Below are 14,084 nucleotides of genomic sequence, written 5' to 3' on the forward strand. Positions count from 1 at the left end.
AGAGGAACAGGAACGACCGCAAGTCGAACTATTTGATAAGACTTTCTTTCCACTGTTCCCCTCCGAGATGGGAAGGAGCGCGACGGCGGGGAAGGGGGAAACTAAAGGAAGCAAAAGAAGAAGAAAACGCAAAATGAAAAATGAGGGCACAAGAGGGAACGGAGAGCGGTTGAGGGGAAGTTCAGTTGTCGAACGACCCCGGTTGGAGTGGTGGTCTAGTTACTCAACAAGGCAATTGCTTCAGCAGTCACGGGGAATTCCTACCTTACTTTAAAGCCCACCGGGGGGATCTTGACCCGTACGATCCCGGTACCTTGTAGTATAATGATAGTAAATATAGTAAATAGTAATAGTAGTAGTAATAATAATAGTATCGGATGGTAATAGGAGAAGGGCGTAAATCCAGCCACTCTCTCCTAAAAACCCCAACGCTTGGGCCGCAAAGAGTCCCCGGCGAAGTGAGACTAGTTAATGAGAAGAGAAGCGAAGGGAAATCCGACAAGAGCAATAATTATTGGGAAAGAGATTTCGGCGGTCGTCGCCTCATTTCGATGGTACATGCAGCGTTGACATGTCAGCGTTTTATGCATGTACAGTACCTAAGGGAACTAACTAGTTTAGAACCGTAGCTAGTCTCTGACACTATCTATATTAAGTCAGGGAGGTTTCATGAAACCATTGGAAGAAGCGCACGGACTCCTCGTAGAATTCCAATTGATCGATAAGATGGTACCGAACTATTGCAATTACATTCCCTTTGTTCTCATGGCTTAATAGAAGAATGCGTATCCAGGTATGTCGGTTCAGAAGAATTGCATTTATACTTCAATAAAATTGCTGGAGCTGCGGATAAGGTTTTGAGTAGATCCAGACCTATCACATGTCCAATATATAATTTACCGGGTCCTAATGGAGGATGCAGAAAAGACTCAGACTTCGCACCAAGTCGAGACAGGTTATCCACATGAGAAGCCAACGGCTGGGGACCTTCCATTCTACCACCAATGAATTATCAGGTTGGTTCCTCACAGAACTGAAGGCCACTCCCCTTAAAGCTATTACGGGCAAGGCCAAGATGATATACCATTGTGGCATGATCAGCAGGTAAGCTTCTCAGTTCCAGATATTGACTCGAGCGAAGTTTTGAAAAATATAAAACCTCGGCATTTGGCGCACGTGGAAACTGCTGACGCAGGCTAACAAGATGATCGTGATTGTACTACAACCTACGGCATGCTTTATGGTAAGAGGCACCAACGCTTTTCTTTTTTGCACCATGCCTCGCCTACGCTGGTCGACATTGTGTTATACTGCAACACAGTAGCCGGATGGGATCCTTACTACGTTCAGAAGAGACAGAAGCTACACTCGCTTTATTGCCTAGAGCTGGAACAAAGCCTTGATTTCATACATTCAAGAAAAGCTTAACCATTCCAGTTCAACATGCGATAAACATTGAAGCATGTAATGAGCTATGTCCGGAACATGACAGCTGGAACTTATAGAGCATAATATATCAGCGCGCAGCTGCCCGCTCAAAGAAGCTCAGACAAAGAGATCGATAACCGAACATGCGCTTTACAAAACGAAAAGGAAGTACCGACCAAGGAATGTTGAAACAAGCAAGAAAATGCCATCAAGACGTAACGTGACTTCGCAAACCAGACTCGCGCCGAGTGATACTACTCGAAGGGTATCAATGATAATTTTTCTCGCAACCAAATGGCGAGGACCATGAAAAAACCAAAAAGAGAAGAAAGAAAGCGTTACACAGTGAAACTCCATCCGGATCACAACAAGATCAGATAATTCGATGGAGCAATGCCTGTGTCTCCATTGGATTTCCTGGCCTGCCACCACCTACCGCTAACATCGGACACTTCCAATATCTCATGTTTGGAAAAGCTGATCTCATTGGCGTCCTCTGGGTTGGCATCATACGAATAGATTGCCTTTGCCCGGTACGGGTATTCGGTGGGTTGAGGAACCTCGTTCTCGTTGCCATTGGCAGGCAAGTTGGCGTTCGAAGGGTTGCCAAATCGAGGTTGCGATGAGCTGCGGTTTTCCGAACCGGGGGCGCCGCCTGGGTAGCCCGATACGGGCGATGACGTCTCAAAACCATTGAGCTGTGCCGATGTATACATTTGAGGTGCCTGGCTGGAAGTAGTCTCAGGTCGGTTTCCGAAGGCCGTAGACATAGGTCTGCCGTTGCCATATGCTCCAGGGTGTTCCTTTTGGAGAGCGAACGAGTCAATGAATCCACGATGCGAGGCTTGCGGCGTCGACCCGAAGTAAAATATCCAGATAACCTATTTAACTCGTGAGTTATATTCGATATGAAAGCGTAATGTGACTCACTATCACCATAGACATGAGGATAAATCCGGCACCTGCAGCTTGCGACGCAGAATCGCTGCGATATACCAATGAATTCACACCAAGTGTCGTGATTACCATACCAGCGGAAAGATACCCCACAATCTGTTGCTGATCAGCTTTGGGCTCATGTGCATAAAGGGCACCAGGAAAACCATACAGCTACACCGTAGACAGAACCAGTATCCGTACCAAACACGAGTGTCATCCCAAGAATAATACAAAGCGAATAAGCGACTCCCCACCATGAATAGGTGGGATAGCCACGGGCATTAATAGCCGAGACAATCGACGATATGAATGCAATGATCCATGCCAGCTACAAACGAAACCCCATTAGCATCAATCACCAAGACTGGATCACCCCGCTGTTTGAGACACATACTATCGAAATGGAGATCGTTGCAAGCGCGAACGGGTCACCGAGGATGTTGCTTGGACGGAATCTCGCCATTCTTCGAGGACTTTCGTTATATGGACTCGGCTTATGTAGAGATGAGGAATGCGCGGAGTAAGCCACCATGAATGTGGTAAGGAAAGGGCGAAGGAGAATATATAGGACGTTCGAGATTGGTTCTTTGCCGTCGGTATAAGTGGCCGAAGAGGTATATCCCGTCTGTGAATGGCGATGACTTTATAATCACTTCTTTGCGTTCTTTAAACAGGATGAAATGACCGAGCAAGGTTCCCCGGAAATATCAGTTGCCGCTTATGATAATTTATGGCATTTATCGATTAAGTCAGCGTTCTACTATCAAGCGGTTAGTTTCGTTGTGTAGTTCTAGACGCGAAGGATAAAGAACATGTAGATCAATTGGCGGTGGATCGAGAACATCGTGAATGATAACAACACGAACCAGTGACTCGTGTTTTTTTTAAAAAATACATTGAATAAAAAAAAGTAGAAGAACAGAAGCGGTCAGCCAGCGCAAGTGCATGATCGTACCTTAGAGGTAAAGAAAGAATATTGACAAGGAGGCTGGTCAAGGTAAAGTTAAAAAAAAATAAATAAATAAAAAATTCAAGAAGCACTATATTCTGAGACAACAATCAAGAGACCAAAGAGCGTGTCCCTTGAGAGGTTGGTTGAGGGAAGTTTAGAAACAAGAATGCCCCTTGCAGGCAACAAATAAACAACAGCACCTGGCTGGAGGAAGGAAAGATCAATATGAAACGTTAGAAGGGATGACAGCAAAAGAGAGGGGGGAAAGAGTGGAAACGAGTGAAAAGTCGATCACGTAAAAGCGACTGATGAAGTGAAGGAGTGATAGAAAGTAACAAAGATGGGGAAAGTGAAGTGCAAAATGTTGAACAAGTCGAATACTTCGTCCAGTCGGGAAAAGGAGAGAAGATGGGACGGGAGGGGAAAGAGAATGTGGACTGGACACTGAGGCAGCAAGGCAGAGATGCGACGACGCTAGAGGACCACTTGGCAGGTTTCACACCCACTGGAGTTGGAGCGTCCACGCGAACCCCGTTTCCACAAACACACGGACTGCGCTTGATTGGTTGCTGTTCCTGGTTTGGCCCCTGGCCTGGAAGATCGAGAACGCATGACGACTGGTCCTCGGCCGAACTAAGTTTCTGTCGTTACTATTCTTATGCGGATTATGAACACTAGAAAGGTAATGACACAGTTATGGACTTTTTTGTCTTTCTTTTTCTTTTTCCCTTTCCAGTTCTGCCAATTACTCAATTTTTTTTTTTCTTTAATGTTAACTATTTTCTTGGTAACACACGGCCAAAGGATTCTATTCCTTCGTAGCCTATCATCCTGTCCCCACAATGACTCTCATTGTCACAATTCCCCATCGACTGAACTCTCTGGATGACAATTTAATGGCGCTGCCTATCATTAATATGACCACACCCATGGCAACTCAAAGATCGAAATGAGATCTTGATTCAAAACTGTCCGAATGGATCCCTCTTCTCCGCTTGCGATGGGCGACACGCAACTCGGTCTTTGCTTTAATTACTGTTAGTGCAGATAGTGGGTTCCTCTTATTAAATTCTGGCCAGGGCTGAGGCTGAGATGTGGCATGAGTGGCTTGACGGCATCATAAAAGAGTAAAGGATCAACATGGTGTGCAACTTTCATATCCACGAATGGATCCTGATTTATGGAACGTTGCTTATAATCTGCATCAGTAGGTTTTGGGAAATCCTTCAGTTTTCCATTACCACACTCAGAATCCCTACACTCACCACACTAAAAGTGCTAATTAATGGGGTCCTACGTACTCTACTCCGGAGGAGACTCGGGATCCGAATTAAAGAATCAGGGAACTAAAAAGGGAAAAACCACAAAGTAGGGCTATTCACATGAAGAAGGCCACTATATTCCGGAGTCCATAGTCGTTCTCTTAATATTAAGCATTTTTTTCTTAGAATTCAGATCCATGAAAATGCAAATGCCGAGAAATCCTCTGTTACTTTCTGTCCATTGATTTCCCTTCTTTACAGCAACAGGGCCAGTGGATTCGCTCTTATCAAGCACCGCCCCCAAAAATTATATTCCATCTTTCACTCGAGAATAACCTATTTTTTTCTATCTGAACCTAGACCCATCCATGCCGTGGATCAAAAGACCCTGTTGCAACTCCTGGTCCGAGAGGCAATACTTGCAGACCTCATGTGCAGATAAAACTGGTCGGTTTAATTAACAATTATGCACAACGCTTATTAGCCAAGAGATGGGGAAATTGCAACCGAGGCGAGGTATAAAATCCACAATCCCATCCATACCCACTCTATAACGGTAATTTCGGCAAGATCCCAACTTCTCGGAGCCACGGAAACATGCAAGGGTCCATATGATGTGGCCATGGGATTTACTATGTGCCTTGCACAGTCAACTTATAGTTCCGCAAATCGTGCATGCTGATCGTGCCTATGAGTAGAAAAATAGGCGGCCATGCACGATCCCCCCTGTCTTGTTTCGTCATGAGTCAACATCAGTCCTGAACAATTCTTTCCGACCGGTCTAGTTTTACCATCTGCAATGGGTGTCTGTACCTTGCGCTTTCTGCAGGGGCTGTGGCCCTCTTCGAGACCGGGGCCAGTTTTTGTGATAATCTTGGTCACGATATGCACATAGTCATAGTTTCGCTCCTTCTAATATCCCGGAGATTACGTGAGAATCCACAACAGCAAACGAGGCGCTGCACCGAACTAAAGTACGAAAAATGTAAATTATGAGGTATCATAAGTCGTAACGCACAAGACCGAAACCGTCATCAAGACGCGCTCAGAGTTCTTTCGCCCTCCGCTCCCTCACCACTTCTTCCCTTTTTACTTCCCGCTCAACATCCTCAAGGCGCCCTTCCCATTCCGCCCAGCATTCGCCACCCCCAACCAAAGCAATCTCATACCACCGCTGTAAAGCTCGCGCTGTCCGTACACGTAGTTCTGAGATCTGCTTCGCCTGTTCCTCCTGCACCTGCGCCAATTGGTCCAATCGCGGCTGAAGCTGGATGAGGGCGGCCGATGTCTGCGTATCCGGAATCGGGAGATCATTTAATGATGTGAGTCGCGAGGCGGTCTCTGGAAACGCGGAGGCATACGATAACACTATTGAGGCGAGATTCTGGGTTGACAGGTTTTCTGGGAACGTTTGCGGTGGTGTAGGGCGAAAGAGATCGGGGAAGCGGTCATCTAGAACGGTAGATTAGTGTGTGTACGATCATAGTAGGATGAGTTCCCGCACGGAGAAGAAGCACATCCCGCACTGCGGGGATATTTCGACTAAGTCTCTCAAGCTCTCGCTCTAAGCTGAGAAGACGGCGCGAGACACTGTCATCTAAAGAAGCTGGTTTCGCGGGTGCGGTGGGAACACCAGTCCAATTTGCGTCGCCCGTGAGAAGGTAGGTTAGTCGCCGGAGGCGAGACTCGAGTAATTCAATCGTCGCCCCGGCTATTGCCTCATTTTCGAGACCCATTGTCTAGGTGTAGTGGTAATCTATGGAAAATGAGCTTCCTTGTTCGATCAAACCTATGTTGGGGTTAGGATGCAAACATGACATACAAACATACCGAATAGGGGGCCATGTGGGGATGTTGCACCGTTTTATCAACGGTCGCTGTGGATTGATTTATGTAGGCATCTCATGGGCATGAGAATATTGCCAAGCCTATTATATCCTGCTGGTATGCTCGCTTTAAGACAAGTGGAAATACAAAGATGTTAAAATGTAGCTGTGTACTTGAGTACTGGCATATTGCAAGATATGTATCCTTAATACTTCGTATGTATCAATCCCAACATATAGACACTGGAGATGCATAGCAGCTACATCACTTTCGCACTTCCACCATTACTAATTCCACGCGGTATTGGTACTCGGCGAATATTGTACAGGGCCTGCTGTACTACTCTGACCTAGTAGAGTTCGCCCTCCCCTTTCCTGCATTTCCTGGCTGGACTCCACTGCGTCGCCGAAGCTTGAGACTTGATAGTCGAACACGTTTACATTTGCAGCGGCCGAGGTAGTTTCTCGCTGATCATCTTTGGCTAGTTCATTCATCTCTGTGCTCTCATCCTGGCGACTGGCGGAGTTTGAATCCTCATTCTGCCTGTCAGATGCATCCTCCGCACGCTCTTGCTCCTTGAACTCAGCGTCAAATATTGCATTGTCTGCATTGACAAATTCCTAGACCGGGGTTAGCTTAAGGTTTAATTCCAGAAATAACCAGACATACCTGGAGTGGAGACGGAATTGGCTCCTCTCGGAAATTCATCGCATTTCCATTAGCATAGACAAGCAAAACATTCTTGGATTCTTCACGAGCCGCTTTGAGGACTTCAATTTCTCGAACTTTGCGCGCCGTATATCCAATGACGTCTGCATTTTTGGAACTGGGCGCATCACCCTGCTGTGACTCTACTTGCCGAGCTTTTGCGTCATCTGTTGAAAAGCTGATCCGCCACCACTGCCACTCATCGGCGGCTGTAGGTTCGGTGTCCGCCATCTCCATATGATTGCTAGGTCGTAACACGTAAGTTACGTGCGGTTCAGTACACACGCCCCGTAGTATATTTATAATGAGGTGTTTTCCCTGGGATATCCGACGGTTCCGTTAATATCTTTGTGTAGCTTCGAAGTGTCTCAATAGCGCTCTCTCTTCTTTGAACCAGCTCTGATTGGAGGTAGCGTTAGTATGTAGAAGCACGATCAGGATAAAAGAGGCTTACCTTTCAGCTTATCATCAATTTTACTGGAGACTTCTCGCAATTCATCTGCTAAACGTTTCGCCTCCGCGTTTGCCGCCTCCGGGCTCAAAGACAACCCATTCGCGCCATTTGCAAGGCTCTTGGGCAGTGTTACGGAGACTGCAGAAGCAGCCTTCTCTAGCGTTTCCTTCAGAGTCATCCCTCTGCTGTGCATAGCAGACTTTGACGCCGAAAAGCGGTCGATCAGGCTTTCTAATTTGGATATTCCGTCATATTCCTGAAGTCTTTGGGCACGAAAGTCGCGAGAAAAATCTCTGGAATCGGCGAGATATCGATCAGGGTAGAAGACCGCAGGAATCTTTACATCAACAGGCTTTGTACTGTCGGTGCTTTCCAATCTAATAGTGAATATTTCACCTATATGCTCCAACCATACATCGTCAAGCTCTTCACCAGGCCTGTCTGACCAAATGGCGCGATCCAAAACATCGTAGAGAGTTTGACCATGCTCAGGGTCCACGAATGACTCAAGGATGAAGAAATCTTTGTGTATAGGTGTGTCGTAAACGGTAAGAGGTCGTTTATATGCCTTGGACGAGAAGACAGTTGCCAATTGATTCCCAGGATCTGCTCGGACAGCGGCATCTTGCCATGTTTCCAAAAACCTGCCTATGCTGCCTTCCGAGTCGTATGTAGACATGCTCTTTAAACTTACAAGAGCATCCACGCTACCAAAGGAGCGTTGCGTAATATCCAGAAAGGCGATAAGCCTCTGTGTTTCGTAGATGATATCATCCCAATCCGTGTCGCCGTCGTGTGCATCTTGAATTGTCACTATTTTTGGAAGGTTTATTGGTTGTCCGTTCCACCACTGCGGGTCGTGCCCATAGTTTGAGAGGATCCTATTTCTCTGCAGGAGAGCTTCCCGAGCCAGGGGTATAGAGTTAAGGATGGTCAACAGCCCGCCTAGATATAGACTGTCTTCTGATGGACGCAGAAATGCTGGTTCGCCTTCCACCCTCTTACGGTCTCCCGGATTTGGACTGATGATAATTTCGCGAGCGCTAGAGTTAAATAAAGTCATTGCCCAAGCACCTTCATCATAAAAGTCACGGGTGGCCCGGCCAAAGTTCGACTTGTTCGAAGTTGTAACGCCTGTCTCCTGTTGTCCAAGGTTTTGGTTCAAGGACATGGCCACAGCTTGTTGTAGCTCACGCTCCTCCTGCTCAGCAAGTGATAATCCTTTGTTGGGATCTGCCATAGCCCGGTAAGATTGAAGTTAGTGATCCTGGTACAATTTCGCAGTGAGGTGGTCTCACCCGTAGCGTCTGCGAAGGCGGCGGGGTCGCCTGTTGATACTCAGGTCCTTGTACTTTCTCGCCTAATGTGGTCGGTGGGCGTGAGGGAGGGACTGAGCTGGGAACTGGGTCGGAGTGTTCGATATGAAACGCTGCGAATGGCAGACAGTCAGTAAGTTTATGCATGTGGTTCGCGTCAAACTGGGTTTGGACGCACAGGGTATGTTTGGGTCATTTAGGTAATTGGAAGCCTACAAAGAGACCGACCCTGGTCAGTAAGAATGTTATATAAAAGAAAATTGCACCTGCAAAGAAAAACAATAACGATACCTGTGTCTGCGGACCTGTGGGATCTTCGAAGTAGGCATTGATCGCTTTATTTGAATTGAGGTCATTGGCCTGGGGTAGATGATACATTAGCACGCGAAGTATAGTGAAGAATGACAAATGCCCTGGTATAGTGGGAATATGTGCGCGACGCAGTACTGACTTTAAGGAAGCTGATTGCCTGTTCGCGACTTGTGCTCGTGAAGCTCACAAAGTTCGCAATGGCTTCTTCTGTTGGTTCCGAAGCCATGACGGAGCTCTGTGCTGTTGGCCAGCAGCACAGCGATGATGGGCTCGAAGAAGAAAAATAAATACAGCAATGAGGCTCAAAAAACAAATGATAGAAACAGGCACAGCCTCTATTCTTTGAGCACAAGGGGCACAAGGACAATCCAAAGCATGAAGGTTAATTGTTTGGACCACTGAGCTTCCCCACCACATGACATGCGGCTGCCAAGAAATAGAGAGCATCGCTTTTCCGTTTGAAGGTAAATCATCATCATTGTCTCCTGTATGACACAAAGCTGATGTATGTTATAACTATGGACAATACAGTATTACTCTCCCACATCGCAGTTGCTATTATCAATTACCAAGAGTCAGTAAGTATGTTCTAAACTCTTGGTAATATCAATGATTTTACCGCAAATTGCTACTTTAAATTTCAGCCCCGATAATTCGTAGTCACGGGGACCGCTGAATTTGTTCTAAAACTACTGAGTACAGGCGTGATCTACTACGAAATAGCAGTACCGAGGAAGTCTCTAGGCCACATATATGAAAACTAATGTTGTACAGGAAGCTATTCCCCAGGAATAAACTTAAATTACCACGATCCATAAAAGATAGGGGATTTACGTCGTTCTGGATACAGATTGTGGTTCTAGACTCTTGAACTATTGTTTTTCCAGGTTCATAGCGTCTCCAAATTAGCCGGTAAGATAATACCTGATAATCCAGGCCATTGCACTCTCCTCATTAATTGCAATCCCACCAAATCCATCTTCTGGACACCAGCCAGCTCACCATTGGTTTGACTTTTGCCCTTCCTTTCGATTGAAGATTTAGCTCAACCCCCGATACAAAAATATAGTCATTTCCAGCGTCCGACTTCGCTCTCGTGTTATGTGACTGACCTTCCGCCCCTCCATCCCGCCCCGCCAGAGGTCAGGTTCTTTCTGCGTTGTCGGCTCTCTCCAGCGCTCCACTTTCACCAACCCTGAGCTGCTGTGGGGGGAGAAACTGTTCTGTGTCGGTTTCGATTTTGTTTCTAATTGGCGTCCATCGAATCCGACTTAAGTGTACCTAGGCCCCGCGGCGCATCATTTGACAATTTGAATTTTCTCCCATTCGGTTTTCCCTCAGGTATTTCATCCGGTCGGAGTTCACCCCCGAGAACCACTCAAAATCCATCACGTCACGTTGTTCTCCCCGACCCTGCCGAACCGCTGCTGTCCGTTAGGATGGCCGCTGCTTTCGATGACGAAGACCTCTCGGTCCCCCTTCCATCATACGACCGCGATCGCCGTCGTGAACGTGCTTCTGGAGCGACTCCTCCCAATTCGAATTTCGCTGGAATGACAATGCCCCCGCCATCACGGCCGATCGGAAGGGGCGGTGATCCGTCAATGCAGTCCCCTGCGACCACCAGGGATATGCAGCGCCTCGATCAGTATCAAACCGTGAAGGTTCTGGGCGAGGGTTCTTTCGGTAAAGTCAAGTTGGCTATTCACCAGCCTAGTGGTCGTCAGGTCGCCCTGAAGATCATCTCTCGTCGCAAGCTGCTGTCACGGGACATGGTTGGGCGTGTTGAGCGTGAAATTCAGTACCTTCAGCTCTTGCGGCATCCTCACATTATTAAGCTGTATAGTCCATACCCCTTCTTGGAAGTTAGCCAAGAGTGAACTAAATAGCTGACTGGCGCATGTCTATGACAGATATACCGTCATTGCAACTAAAACCGACATTGTCATGGTCCTAGAATATGCGGAACGTGAACTTTTTGATTACCTGGTGAAGAGAGGCAGATGCAATGACGCCGAAGCTCGCAAGTTCTTCCAGCAGATAATTTGTGCTGTGGAATACTGCCACCGCCATAAGATCGTTCATCGTGATCTGAAGCCAGAGAATTTGCTCATCGATAGTGAAAAGAACGTCAAAATCGCAGATTTTGGGCTGAGCAACATTATGACAGATGGGAACTTCCTCAAGACGAGCTGTGGTAGCCCGAACTATGCAGCACCTGAAGTCATCTCCGGAAAGCTTTACGCGGGGCCCGAGGTGGACGTCTGGAGCTGTGGAGTCATCCTCTACGTGCTTTTAGTGGGACGGCTTCCCTTCGACGATGATTATATTCCGGCCCTTTTCAAGAAAATTGCCGCTGGCAATTTCCATATGCCTCCTTATATATCTTCCGGCGCCGCCCGCCTGATTAGGTCAATGCTGCAGGTGCACCCCGTTCATAGACTTACAATTCCCGAAATTCGCCAGGACCCATGGTTCCAAAAGGATCTTCCGAAATATCTTCAGCCACCCCCCGAAGAATTTATCGCAACGGGCGTAGATCCTAACAAGGCAATCGATCCACGCAAGATTGCGCCCGGGAAGCCGATATCAGTACAACACAAGATCCACCAGGTTGCCATCGCCAAGTTGGAACGAAATATGGGATATGGCCGTGAAGATATCGAGGATGCCCTAAAAAATCCTGAACCCAGTGCAATCAAAGATGCCTTCTTTATCATCGTAGAAAATGAGATGATGCAAACTAACTGTGAGTACTAAGAGATATTTTCTACCGCCTCTACTCTCCAAGAATCCGGACATCGATAGAGGCTGCTTGAGTGAGGGTGGTATGCTAATAATTTGCACTAGCTCCCACTGATGAGAATTTGATGTCCTCTGCACCTCCGCCACCTTCGGGTCGGACACCAGCCTCGCCGGCAACAACTGGCCGGCCCGCTGCTGCTCCCTCACAAGGAGCTCCTGCCGGGCCACCTACGAGAACTCGAAGTGGTTCACAGCGCCAGTCGTTCCAACTGCATCAGCCAAGTGATTCAGATAACTTGGAGACATCGCGTATCAGCCATGTTAGGATTCTGCCAACTAGTTTACCTTACGTCCATGATCAGTTGATGGAACAGCGCGAGCGGGAACAAAGAGCCCGCGCCGCAGATCGTCTGGCAGAGGAGCAGGCTCGGTCAGGCTCGGATGCCTCTGAAGATCCACATCGATCCGGCCTTGATGGCCGTTCTTTAGCGGAACAGGAGGCAACAGCCAAGGCCCTGAAACCTCACTCTCGCAGCATCGTCGATCTAGACAAATTGCGTCTCGAACCACCCGAAGCTCGTAACGCCCCGCATCAACCCAGGAAAACCCGGAAATGGCAATTTGGGATCCGGTCTCGTAACCAACCATACGAGCAATGCTTTATCTCTATAAAGCTATTGCAGCGCAGAGAGGACGATGGGAAATTCTTCCAGCCGAGTCAGGTCAGTTCATTTATAGCTCGAAGCTTTGGTTGAGCTCAAACTAACCAAGATGTCAAGGTACTCAAATAGGCTCGCAGTCCGCCGATGAACCCACACCGCTCCAAAGCAAATATCCAGATCTACCCCCGGACTACTATATTCCAAAAGATCCGTGGTTCATACGGGCACGTCTCTTGAAAGAAGGCGTCAAAGCACCTGGCTTATCTGGTAGCGTGCATAGCAGCAGGAGCGATATTAGCGAACTTCGTCGGAAATTCAATCTGGCTGGTGGACCGTCCTCGGTCGATGAGAAAAGCCACAGTCCCAATGAACACTTGAGCGCATCAGGCCCTTCCTCAGCTTCGCAACATCTTTCAATCCCGCGCGTCGCTTATGGTGTTTGGGTTTTCGTTGATATCCAGTTATATCAATTAGAGGAAAACAACTACATGGTGGACTTCAAGTGTGATGGATACCAGAACGTGATCCGTGCGGAGAGCGATACTGAATGGCATCCTATCAGCAAAAGATTCCGGAATAAGGAAAAAGAGATAACTAGCCCTTATCCTTTCCTTGATGTTGCCTCTGATCTCGTGGCACAATTGGCGGTCGCAAGCTAGACCTCTGGTGGTCCTGATGTTGGGAATTCATTGATTGGCGTACTCGGGGAAATCGGTGCATCTGGCGCGGCGTTCTGATTCTTTTATTATTCTGCTTTCCTGCCTTTGCTTGATTTGTTGCATGTCAGCGGACAAAAGTGCACTTCTGTTCTCTCGATTGAGAAAAGAAGTTGCAGGTTTTGGATATATAAGCAACCAATTTCACCTACTGTTCATAATTTTATTGTCTACTTCTGTTACTAGACCATGGTTCGCAATCAACACGTTTCCACTGTCTTCACTCTCTTGTCCAAGTACTTAGTTGATGCTGCCTGAGCTGTCTTTATCGACGCACTGATTTTCAATATTCCCCACTCAGAGTGGGACGGGCGAGTGGGGAATCAATTCTTCAGCGAGTATCAAAGAATGCGGACTTCTAATAGGCAAATCCAGGACTTTTTGGATTTGGCTTGCTCCTCATAACTTGATGGGCCGACGTCAGACTTCCAAGAGAATAAGCTGCTAATCCCATACTGAGGAAGATATACACTGAAAGAAACCATATCGATTCATTCGGCGCACCATACTCTGAACCGCCATTCAATTACCCAAAATTATAAAACATAGCAAGGATAAAATCGGAGAACTTCTCCTGTTCAAGATACCATCATCTATGATGATGTCCCTATCTTGATCATAGGAAGTGGTCCCTGTGGCCTCTTACTCGCTTTCATGCTCGCGCGACTCGGGGGTGATTTATATCTACCATAGTGCCTGTCATTATTGCGTACGACTCTAACTCTTCTCAACAAGTTCGGACATTGATCGTCGAACGCCATCC

General features: G+C 47.3%; 3 protein-coding genes across 3 annotated transcripts; 1 reads left to right on the forward strand and 2 right to left on the reverse strand.

Annotated features, from left to right (window-relative positions):
- Positions 1–1,769: 1,769 nt before the first annotated feature.
- On the reverse strand, positions 1,770–3,248 carry sho1 (osmosensor SHO1). The gene is made up of 5 exons (XM_015547123.1): positions 3,180–3,248; positions 2,762–3,127; positions 2,537–2,695; positions 2,359–2,481; positions 1,770–2,309 (listed from the first exon to the last, which is right to left on the reverse strand). Exons 2-5 carry the CDS (start codon positions 2,897–2,899, stop codon positions 1,791–1,793), a joined length of 939 nt encoding a protein of 312 aa, XP_015410323.1. The 5' UTR covers positions 2,900–3,127; positions 3,180–3,248; the 3' UTR covers positions 1,770–1,790.
- A 2,378-nt stretch (positions 3,249–5,626) lies between these two features.
- ANOM_001867 (ubiquitin interaction motif protein) lies at positions 5,627–9,435 on the reverse strand (the record flags this gene model as incomplete). Its single annotated transcript, XM_015547124.1, has 8 exons — positions 9,338–9,435; positions 9,192–9,246; positions 8,869–8,898; positions 7,571–8,803; positions 7,078–7,325; positions 6,849–7,028; positions 6,086–6,320; positions 5,627–6,033 (listed from the first exon to the last, which is right to left on the reverse strand). The coding sequence occupies exons 1-8, from the start codon at positions 9,422–9,424 to the stop codon at positions 5,627–5,629; spliced, it is 2,475 nt and encodes an 824-aa protein (XP_015410324.1). The 5' UTR covers positions 9,425–9,435.
- A 1,202-nt stretch (positions 9,436–10,637) lies between these two features.
- On the forward strand, positions 10,638–13,264 carry ANOM_001868 (carbon catabolite derepressing protein kinase; the record flags this gene model as incomplete). The annotated part of the gene is made up of 4 exons (XM_015547125.1): positions 10,638–11,038; positions 11,112–11,947; positions 12,049–12,660; positions 12,723–13,264. 4 exons carry the CDS (start codon positions 10,638–10,640, stop codon positions 13,262–13,264), a joined length of 2,391 nt encoding a protein of 796 aa, XP_015410321.1.
- Between the last annotated feature and the right edge of the window lie 820 nt (positions 13,265–14,084).

The sequence above is a fragment of the Aspergillus nomiae genome (assembly GCF_001204775.2).
Source record: "Aspergillus nomiae NRRL 13137 chromosome Unknown contig00032, whole genome shotgun sequence".
NCBI classification, from domain to species: Eukaryota; Fungi; Ascomycota; class Eurotiomycetes; order Eurotiales; family Aspergillaceae; genus Aspergillus; species Aspergillus nomiae.

What these genes read in the sequence shown, in the direction of transcription:
- sho1 (XM_015547123.1), bottom strand. Translation starts at nt 2,899, where the DNA reads ATGGTGGCTTACTCCGCGCATTCCTCATCTCTACATAAGCCGAGTCCA. An exon ending in CAACGATCTCCATTTCGATA is followed by an intron (nt 2,696 to 2,761) that starts GTATGTGTCTCA and finishes TTTCGTTTGTAG; the next exon opens with CTGGCATGGATCATTGCATT. An exon ending in TCCTCATGTCTATGGTGATA is followed by an intron (nt 2,310 to 2,358) that starts GTGAGTCACATT and finishes CGAGTTAAATAG; the next exon opens with GTTATCTGGATATTTTACTT.